We start from the raw sequence: 10,966 nt of genomic DNA, 5'->3' as shown, positions 1-10,966 counted from the left end.
CATTAAATGATACCATTAAAAGGTACAAAGAGAAGTGACAGAGTGGGAAAATAATGACCTCACATATAACTGAGCACTTTTAATTAAAAAAGGAAAAGACAGAGACACCAAGAGAAAAGCAGGCAAGAGACTTGAAAAACCACTTTATATAGGCGATAGCTAAATGTTCAAAAATCAGCAAATCTCAGCATCTTAAAAGTAGATGTTATCCTTCAGTTCAGCACCTGGCTTCCATGGCTTCCTCCCCAAGTTTTACTTCCGTGCTCTGCTCTTTCAGAACGTGAACTCGTGGAGTTGCCTGGTGATGTCGGCTCTGTAGCCTGGGCATCTCAGTTGCAGAACCCAGCACAAGATGCTGCTAATGCATGTGGTGAGTGCGGAGGGCTGTGGTCCCTGGGGTGCAGCATAGCAGGAATTCCCAGTGAGAACAAGGACTTCTACCTGCAGGAAGGCTTGAGGGGTGGAGAGGGGCGACGGGTAAAGTGTGTGCGTTTGCATGCGCAGTGAGAAGGAAACCGACGGGGGGGGGGGTGGGGGCACCAGGGCACACTTGACAGACGCCACGCACCTGGTCATTGCGCAAGAATGAGCATGCCGCCACCTGGAGGGGAGTCGGGATCCAGGCGCTGGTCCTGGGGGGTTCCCCCTTGACTGGCAGGTGGCTGCTCCTCTGGCATGTAAGGCCCTTCTGCTTACAAACCTCCTCCAGTGAAGACCTGGTTGTACTGGAGGAGGGTCCCCTTAAGGGCCTCATTATAATCGCTCACCTTATTAGAGACCCAGCCCCTCTTATGCACTGTTTTACTTCTGTGGCTGCAGTTACCTGAGGTCAACGGAGGTGTAAAAAGTGGGAAAGTGGGAAAATCCATCAATGAAAAGAACCTCTCACCCGAAGCAGCCATAGCCCTGTGCGGTGCAGCAGGCCACCCTTCTGGGCTCACACTCCCACCCTGTGCCACCCGCAGGGTCGACGCTCCCACCTGCGGTGTTTCCAGAGAGACGCACTTTTTACGCGCTGTCTGTCCTTACTGTCCAGTCGCTGTTGTTCCTCCCTTCTAACTGGCAAGCTAACTTTCGGGGTGTGCGCTGTGGGAGACCGCAGTACCCAAGAGTGCCGCGCCACCGCGGTGCAGGCAAACTTGGGATGTCTTGGGAAGGCCCCATGACTGAGCAGGGCCTACCGTGCAGTCACATCCTGAGGTCCGGGGGCTGCGTCACGAGAGAGGAGGTGAGGACCCCCGCCACTATCATTCTCCAGGACCGCTCCTGTGGGCCAGCATCTCCAGAAAGAGGAGCTCTCTGCAGCCAGTTCTGACTAGACCTACCTCCGCTTAGGGCTGGGATGTGGCTCAGTGGTGGAGCCCAGGCCTAGCACTGCCCCTGGTTAGACCCCAGCAACCTCCAGGGAATGTCCCTGTACCCAACTTCTGCAGTCAGTGAATGACAATGTAAAGACACGGGCATCTGTGCACATGCTCAGACGCGGGCAAGTACGCGTGTGAGCCTATTGCCTGCCCCACACCTTTGCACAAATGCAGACCGGCCTCTGGCGGAGCCTCCGCCCACCTGCAGAGCCTCCGCCCACCTGCAGAGCCTCCCCCCACCTGCAGAGCCTCCCTGATGAAGGAATCCCACCGGAGCTCTCCAGTGCTCTGGGAAATGAGGGAGGGAAGCGGATGTGAGGGAGGTCCTGAGGAAGTCACTGCATTCGGTAGGAGTGCTGGCCTTACTCAGGGAGGCATGGGAGTCTGTCCTATGGTCAGTGCTGGATCCACACCTTGGAGCCTTGCCACACAAGGGGGAAGCAGATCACGTCTGTAGCACCACGCACAGTGTCCTGTCAGACCTTCTCTGTCCCGGTTCTTGGCCAGGGCAGGAGGCTGTCTCCATCAGGCCAAGCCCCGCTTTGGTCATTCTCCTGCTGGCCATGGTAGGGTGGCCTGAGCTCCCTGCCAGGTCACTCTCCTTTCCTGTGACTTATGGAATAGGCTCTGAGACCCGTGGGCCAAGAACCAAGGCTGTGACCCTCTCTACCAGGTGGATCACTGCCCCAATGCCTGCTCAGGGGTGGTGTGAGATGCAGAGCCACTGGTGACCTCGGAGAATACGTGGACCACGGGACTGTGGGATTCCAGAATGCAGCATTAGGAATAAAGGGTTGCCTGCATTCATCATGTAATGACCAAATCAGAGCGATTAGCACATCTGTCATTTTAAACATTCACCTTGTTTTTGGGTGAGGGCATTCAAGATCCTCTTTCTAGCTTTTTTCAAATAGATATTACACTCTTGTTAACTGTGGTCACCCTATTGTGCAAGAGGAAGCCAGAACTTATTCCTCCTGACAAATGCTGGACTCACTGACCAACCCTCCCCACCCTCTTCCCGGACACCCCACCTCTGGTGACCATATTCTAGTCGCAGCTTCTATGAGATCAATGATTTCATTATTGCATATCAGTCAAAAATAAAATAAAGCTCAAAGAAGGAGATGGGAGATTTGCATACTTTGTCTTAAAGAAGATGCCGCTTCTCTGTGGGATGAGACAGAGTGGCTATGATATGTAAGTTTCACATTAGATTTGTCTGCTCTTCTGAAGGCCAGAGGCGAAGGGATCCTGCCTCCTGACTTGCAGAGCCAAGTCCCCTCTGCACTTCTGTGATTGCTAATGAGAAGTGGATGCATCTTGGTTGTATGACAGTGGATTATATTGATATTTTCCCTCCATTAAGGATTACACGTTTGAAAAACTAAGATTCCTATGTAATTTAATGCAATTCAGATATTTACTACAAACCCCTCTTAAGTAATAGGCATCATATCCAAAATAAATGACTAAGTAAACACCATCAATTTCTGCAGATTAACCTCCAATCTTACTTGGCTGTAAACATCAGAACCTTTAGAAGTCCCAGTTCCTGGTGAATTAGAATTAAAATCAAAACCCTGGGGCATAGAAGAACATGCTGAGCTTATCAACCAATGCTGGGACATATCTCTGCACTCAACAGACTGCTGAGGGAGAGCGGGTGGAGGTGGGGTTCGTGGGAATTGCTCATGATGGGTAGGTACTGGGGAAGGCCCAGAGTCCGCGGAAGGACAGGAGGAAGCCGCGGGTCTTGCGCAGTGAGTTAAACCAGCCTGCCTCACTCGCCAGTCCTGATGCCAGTGGGGGAGTCCAACCTCCCTGTGCCCAGCACTACCAGCTCTGGCCTTTGCACCCCTTGGTTCCTGGCAGTGGAGCAGCTGCTGTGGGAAGCAGGCGAGGCAGCACCTCCAGCCCCAGTTCAGTAGGCCACCTGTCACAAGAGGACCTTCCTAGTGCACAGCAAATGTACGGTGCCCACAGGTCCAGGCGAGTGTCTGCCAGGCGCATTAGAATACGCTTTAGCATTGAGAAACCAGCCTCTACCTCAGAGCAAAGCCTGTCCAAGGAAGGGGGCGTGACCCTTGTCCTTGGAAAGACCCATAGAGCACTCCTAGGCACATACCCACCCCGCTGAGTTTTTTATCTACAAATAACAGGAGAGATTTGCTGCGCCAGGTGTCCCTGACTCAGTCAGGCTAGGTGGGGACCCCCTAGCAACCTCCAATCAGCATGAGATAGGGAAAATACCTGGGATGCCAGATGACCCTCCCAGTAGTTTATGGTGATTGATAACATGTTGGGAAACCATGTAGTTTAGCGTGTACACCCCTCGTGGCTTAAACCAATCAGTTCAAACGAATCCCCCTCTTGTACTAACCAATCACCCCTACCCAACCTGTTCCCACCAGTGAATGTGCTAATCAATGTTAAGAGTTGTTTTATGATTTTCCTGAGGTGTGTGATGATTTGCTAAGAGATGCTATGATGTATGTGAAGTCCCTGCCTTCCCCAAAGAGTGTATAAAACTGCTGCAAACCCTGGGCTCGGGGCTTCTCAGCGTCACCAGTTGCTGTGTGCATGCAGAGGATGAGCTAGCTTGCAATAAACGTCTTTTTGCTACTTACATCGATCTTGGTCTCTGGTGGTCTTTTGGGGGTCCCGAATTGGAGCATAACAGCATGAGATGAAAACCAACCAATCTTCATTCTTATTCCTCAAACCTGAGCCAATTTCTTTCTTTCATATTATAAATGTAGTAGAATTTAAATTTCGTCAAGCAACATTTAGGTATTTGAAAATAAACATCTAATTTCTTGGGATGCTGGCTTTTCTAATGACTGATCCTCATTTTATTGAACATGCCTTGAAAATGAAATAATTGCATCAGGTTTGGGTTTGGGTAGGGAATTTTGATTCTGTTACCTGCAAATGCCAACACAAGGAGGGAGGTCCAGAGGAAGTCACTCCGGCTGGCCCTGCCTGCCCAAGTGGCTGGGTCAGAGCGCCCCCTCTGGCGTGCAGCTGCTGATGCAGATTTAATAGTACAAATATCTAGTTTTTCATGGAGACAAATTTGCCAACTAATATTAAAAATCTTAAACATTGTCAATGATTTCATATCAAGATTTATTGATAAGAGCATTAATTTCAGCATTATTATAATAGAAAAACTGAAATTACTGCAAAAACTACTTGTTTTTTTGCCAAATGATTGTACATTGGGATGCTTTACATCTATCAGTGATGACATTAGGATGTATTTTATAATAATCATCCTAAAAAATGTAGCATTATGACTTTTTCTCTCTTATATGCTTTATTTTATTTTTAATTGACACATAATAACTATACATGTTTACAGGACACAGTGAGATATTTCAATACATGTATGAACAAATTGGGTCAATTTTCATCACTTTCAACATTTATCATTTCTCTATGGTAAGAAAATTCAAAATCCTCTCTTCTAGCTACTTTGAAATATATAAAACGTGTCATTATCCATGCTCTCCTTGTGAAAAAAGCAGACTTCCAAGCTTGTTTCTCCTTCTAGTGTTTCAGCCACCCTGTATCCTCTCTGCCCTGCCCTTGGCCTTCCCAGCCCCTGCAGACCACTACTGCAGTCTCACCCATGAGAACAACTTCAGATTCCACACGGGTAGACCGAGCAGTACCAATCCCCGGGTGCCTGGCTTGTTCACTTAACACAATGCCACCCATTTGTGTTTCCCCAGTGACTGGTGACAGGAGTTTCTGGCACACACCTGCTGGACAGTCCTGCCACTTCTTGGAGAAATGTCTACTCAAGTCCTTCGCCAATTTTTAAACTTGGGGATTATTTGCTTGTTTATGTGGTTAGCTACTGAGTTGAATGAACCTTTACATATTTTGGAATTGACCTCTTATCAGATATATGGTTTGCAAAGTTGGCTCCCATCCCACAGGTGGGTTGTTACACATAGTGCTCATGGTTAATAATAAGGCATTGTTCACTTAACAGTCTGTTAAGAGGGCAGATCTCATGTTACATGTTCTGTGGAGGTGCTCAATAATAAAAGCAGAAGAACACAGACACACAAGGAAATTATAGAGGTGATGGCTATGTGTATTATCTTGATTGTGGTAACAGAAATGGATGTTTAATACAGCTCAATAAATTGTACATGTTAATTATATTCTTCTTTTGTATATCAAGTATGCCTCAATAAATCCAGGAGGAAAGTGGTCTTTGAAAACATCTATGATGGTATGAAAAGAATGTGCAAAGATGAGCTCCACTTTGGAAATATTTGAACACTGGGTCTGTGCAGTTGCCACAGAGGTGCTCATCAGAGCACACACAGCAGGCTGCAGAGGGGCAGTCAGAGTACTCAGGTGATCAGAGAAGGCTGCAGAGGTGCTCATCAGGGTACTCAGGTGATCACAGCAGGCTGCAGAGGTGCAATCAGAGTACTCAAGTGATCAGACAGGGTTACAGAGGTGCTCATCAGAATACTCAGGTGCTCAGACAGGGTTGCAGAGGTGCAATCAGAGTACTCAAGCTCTCACAGCAGGCTGCAGAGGGGCAATCAGAGTACTCAGGTGCTCATAGCAGGCTGCAGAGGTGCTCCTCAGGATTTTCAGATGATCACAGCAGGCTGCAGAGGTGCAGTCAGAGTACTCAGGTGATTACAGCAGGTGGCAGAGGTGCTCACCAGGGAACTCAGGTGCTCAGAGAGGGCTGTAGAGGGGCAATCAAAGTACTTAGGCACTCACAGCAGGCTGTGGAGGTGCTCATCAGAGTACTCAGAAGCTCAGAGAAGGCTGTGGAGGTGCTCATCAGAGTACTCAGTGGCTCACAGAGGGCTGTGGAGGGCTCATCAGAGTATTCAGGGGCTCAGATAGGGCTGAGAAGGTGCTCATCAGATTACTCAGGTGCTGAAAGAGGGCTGCAGAGGTACAATTAGAGTACTCAGGAGCTCACAGCAGGCTGCAGAGGTGCAATCAGAGTATTCAGGTGCTCAGAGAGGGCTGTGGAGTACTTGGATGCTCAGAGGGCTATGGAGGTGCTCATCAGAGTACTCAGGTGCTCAGAGGGCTGTGGAGGTGCTCATCAGAGTACTCAGGCGCTCTCAGAGGGCTGTGGATGTACTTGGAGATGGGGTGGTTGCTGGAAGGTCTAACAGGCAGGTGAGGAACGTGTGAGGAGATGGACATGCCAATCACTCTGATTAAATCACTACAGTGATTACAAAGATTGAATTTTCATACTCAAACTCATAAAAGGATACAAATATTATGTCTCAACAACACATATTGAATTATCATACTCTACCCATAAAATGATACGAATATTATGTCTTGACAACAAAAAATGGCCTAGGAAGTAGTGGTCTGTGGGCTTATTTTGGGGTAGTAGGATTCTGGAGGTTTTCTTTTCTCTTATAGTTTCTAGATTTCCCCACACCAAGCACATAGTAATTTAGTAAGCAAGAAGCATATCTCACTGGACATCTGGCATTGAGACCCAGAGTGACATGGTAGTGCTGTCAGAGCAGATGGAGGTGATTCTGTCTTTCCGGGTAGGTGAGCCCTCAATTGCCAGTGGACAGGAGCCTGGGCAGAGACCAAGCAGAAATGCAGAGGATTGAGGCCTCATGGTTGTCAAAGCGTCCTGCAGGATGGAGGTGGCCATGCCAGGGAGCAGGCGAGGCAGGTGGGAGGCTGACTGTTCAGTCGGTGGTAATGGAGCTGAGTACCGTCCTTCCCCAGCTGGGTTCCAGCTAGTGTGAGATGCTGCATGACTCCCAGGCCTTCTGTGCTGCAGCAGGCCTGTCCTGCTTAGTGGAGCCTTGGGGACTGAGGAGTCATGTGTGAGAAAGAGGGCTGCCTGAGGTCCCCCACTCTAGCAGGCAGCTGGAGCACTGCCCAGCAGGTTTCTGACCCAGCCAACCTGAGGCGTGGTCTCAGTGCTGCTGCTGCTGCTGCTCAAGGACCACCCAGCAGCACACCTGGCCAGGTGCCTTGCGATTGCAGGACCTGCAGGCATCCCCTGGGCACCTGTCACAAAGGCAGGATGCTGACCCATCAGACAGAATCAGAATCTGCACCCTGAAAGGGTCCTTGGATGACTGGCACATGTGAGAAAGTCGGCAGTGGAGCTTGGTGTGCTGGTTTTCAGGTATGACTCAGGTGAACCATGACCTGAGCCCAGGTGTGCAGCACCCCGGCTTCTGCCTAATCTTCTCACATTTGCGATCAACAACAACAACAAAAGGAACAGCGTGAAACTGATAAACGAGATGCAGTCCTTCAGATCCTTGCGTTCTGCTGCTGGCTAACAGTTGAAACTCCTCAGCTCTAGTCTCTCCCTGGGGGAAAGAGTTGAAGTGGACCAGCTGCAGCTTCTGAATCCCGCAAATGGATTTCGCCTTGGCTCAATCCTGCAGGAGTTGCTACCTGCGGAGCACCTCCCAGGCTGGAGGCTGCTAGAGGGGCTTCTCTCCCCTGAGAGCAAAGGCTCAGTCAGCTGTTGGCTTATCTCCTGCCCTTGATGGTGGTGCCTTGGCGTTATCATCAGGACCAGCTTGCACTGTGGCTCCAGTGGGCGGCCCGGCAGGAAGCACAGGCCAGATGGAGGGAGGCCAGTCAGGCTCTGCATCCTTCCTCCTGCCACATCAGCCCTGGAGGTGACAGCTGGAAGGAGAGCTGCTGGTCCTCCACCTACTGCAGAAGGTCTCAGTGTGCCCCATATACACACTCCTTTCTCTTCCCATCTTGTCGTTGGAAGTGTCAGATTTGGAGAAAGGGGCTCCGACATGTGATTTGATTTTCATGGCCAGAGCCACAAAAATAAATTTTATTTTTTCCCTTTGCCTAAGAAGATATTTTCTTTTTATGTGCTGGGAAGGAAAGGCATTTGGGAGTCTTGAGCTCTCAGGCTTTTGAGGAACAGGCAGACACCTACCCTGTCTGGTCTTGAGCCTGGAATTTCTTTGAAGCAAAGAGCCGAGTCTTAGATTCGCTGCTGTGCACCCTGGTTTGCCCATACCTTGTAATTGTGCGTGTGCATGAACTCTCTTGCATGTGCACACGGTTCTTTTCCCCTCCCCTCAGGGCCATCTCTGCTTGCTCACTCCTGCCCGTTCCCCCGGCAGCCAGCACTTGGCAGGAGCTCAAGCGAGTGGTCAGATGCCACGAGGACCTTGCGCGTTTTGCAGGGCGTTGCTCTGGTCAAGATTGCCCCGTGGAGTGAAGCTGGAGCTGAGAAGCAGAGCCCTGTGGGAGGATGGGAAATTGTCTCCTGAGAGAGCTCAGGTGAGTCCTGGCTGGGACGCTGCCCTTCCTGAGGGAAGGAGAGGGAGGAGGAGGCAGGGCAGGTGGGCCAGGCTGTGCCACAGAGGTCTGCTCTGAGGGCAGTGTCCTTGAAGGGCAAATGGCCACTCCAGCTATGGAGCCATGGTAGGGTGCTAGGTGCAGATAGTGCTAGGTGCAGACCATGAAGATAGCGGATGATGGGTTGAATCCGAATTTCAGAATATCAGGCAGGTTTCGCTGTTGTGGTAGTGCACCTCGTGTGATATCCTGGGCATTTTTTTTGTGGGTGGTACTGACATGAGACACAATCCATGTTCATCTGAAATTGAAACTTAACAGTCTGAATCTGTATCTTTTCAGGCAGGTCTAGACCACTGCCACTTGAGTCTCTCCATTCCTTCTTTTTTCCTTACTTGGGGTCTAGGATTGACCTCCAATCCAGCAGCCTCTGGGGTTGGCAAGAAAATGCATGGCCAGGGGCCTGAGAAGGGGGAGGCAGAGCACGCAGGTGCATACTTTCAAGTAGTGGTTCTGCTCGGTGGGTTTTGAGCCCTCTCGCTTCGATGTCTTGAGGTGGTGGAACAGACGTGGACACCAGGCCCAGTCCTCCTTACATGTTTCTGAAAGGATTGGCCTTGTGGCATCCTCTCTGTGGTCCCCTCTCCCCAAGCCCTTCGGGATCCCCCTCTGCACGGTTCCTGTGCTCCAGGCTGCCTGCCTCCCCTAGCTAAGCTCTCGGGCGGCCACACCCTGGCTCTGCTCTCAGATTCTGTACACACTGCTCCTTCTCCTTTGGCTGCGGCTTCCATCACTAGCTTTGCTGCAGCCCCTCCCTTGGTGCCTCCTGCCTGGCGGACAGTCGTCCACAGGCACCTGTCGAGAGCCCTGCCACCTCCCTGGGGGTCAGCACGTGGCAGGGACTTGAACAAAGTGCGCCTAGCTGGTTAAGTAAACATGCCTTTTTGCCCTTTCTGTCATAACATGTTGCCTGCCTCTTGTGCTGTTGTCACCCTGGTCACTGGCTGAGGTTCTGATTTCAAGTGCCTGCCCTGGCTGGCAGGTCTCCTGCTCCAAAGTTAATTCCAGTCAACTTACTTGTCCAGACATCCATTCTGCAGTGCTCTGATCTAATGCTTCGTCTCACTGCCTAAAAACACTTGATCCTTCAGGTCATTTTGTCCACATTGTGGTGTCCTGGTCATCCAGCCAGGCAGAAGAGTGTCCATGCCATCTCTCCTGGCCATGGTAAAGGGCACAGCTGTCTCTTGGTTTTCCACCAGGCCTTTCAGTAACTTCCTCTTTCTTAAAAAGACCAAAGGGCCGTGGTAGAGCAGGATCATCACTATCCAGGGTGATACTGAGCTTGTGTAGGTGGAGGGACAACAGGACCCAGCTCAAAGTTTAACTCAGCATGTGCCCAGGGTGTTGCCCGTGTGGCACAGCAGGCTCGCCCTTGGGACAATGGGAGCAGGGCAGATGGCTGTGAAGCCCAGTGCACAGGTCCTGAGGAAAGCACCGTGCATGCCCACGCTGCTGTAAGTCAGACAATGGAGATCCTGTAGCTGAGAAGTGGAACTGGGAGGAGTGAAGCTTGTCCAGGTCAGCTCTTCTGAGAGGAGTTGAAGCAGTGTGTGATTTAGATGCCATCTGTCATGACCACGGTGGCCACTCTTGTCAGGTCAGGCAGATGCAGAAACAGGAGAATGGGAGGGAGGTGCTTCTGAGGGAGGATGGCAGGAAGGAGTGTTGAGCATCTGCCTGTGGGGGTGCTGTCATGGGAGGCAGGCTTAGCAATGCAGAGACTGTCCAAACACAGGGACAACCTGGGGACCGGGCAAGCGTTTGGAGGGTAGAGCTCTGCAGGAAGTGAAAACTGGTTGTCTGTCCATCGTTGGAGGATATTTGGAAGGGTGGACCCCCATGGGGGAGAAGTTAAAAATGAGGCTCACCAACTGGGGATGAAGGGCCTTCAGAGGCCCTTGGGAAGTGGTGAGATGGTGGACATGTGTGAGCTGGAAAGAGATGCAATGTGGCCCACAGGTTAGGGAGAGTGTCCATCCTCATGATGAGGTGCAGCAACAGGGAGAGGCTGAGGGAAGACACTGACTCCCACTAGACGTTAGATGGCGAAGAGCTGAAACTCACCAGGATCAACGGAAATAAAAAGAATGCAGGGAAAGTAAATGCAGTCCCCAGGGGCTGTCCTGGTGTTCGATGGTCATTCAGATCCCAATCGTGGAGGGGAGGATGTGCTTATGCTCCTCAGCTAAATCAAGGCTGCCCCGGCCTCTCCCAGGCGC

At 50.7% G+C, this 10,966-nt stretch overlaps 1 protein-coding gene across 3 annotated transcripts in view; it reads left to right on the top strand.

The window, feature by feature from the left end:
• Nucleotides 1-266: 266 nt before the first annotated feature.
• The window catches only part of Gcsaml (germinal center associated signaling and motility like), a 33,714-nt gene continuing 23,014 nt past the window's right edge, over nt 267-10,966 (top strand). Inside the window, exon 1 of one of the 3 annotated variants that reach the window (XM_048801332.1) lies at nt 267-370. In XM_048801332.1, the coding sequence (XP_048657289.1) occupies nt 366-370 (5 nt within the window). In that variant the 5' untranslated portion in view covers nt 267-365. Of the gene's footprint in view, nt 371-8,073; nt 8,667-10,966 lie in introns of those variants that run through there. The other 2 variants (XM_048801333.1, XM_048801330.1) reach the window with 2 other exon arrangements.

The sequence above is a fragment of the Marmota marmota genome, unplaced genomic scaffold (genome assembly GCF_001458135.2).
Source record: "Marmota marmota marmota unplaced genomic scaffold, marMar, whole genome shotgun sequence".
Lineage (NCBI taxonomy): Eukaryota > Metazoa > Chordata > Mammalia > Rodentia > Sciuridae > Marmota > Marmota marmota.
The sequence above is the reverse complement of the archived record's forward strand: the minus strand, read 5'-3'. Positions and strand labels throughout refer to the sequence as shown.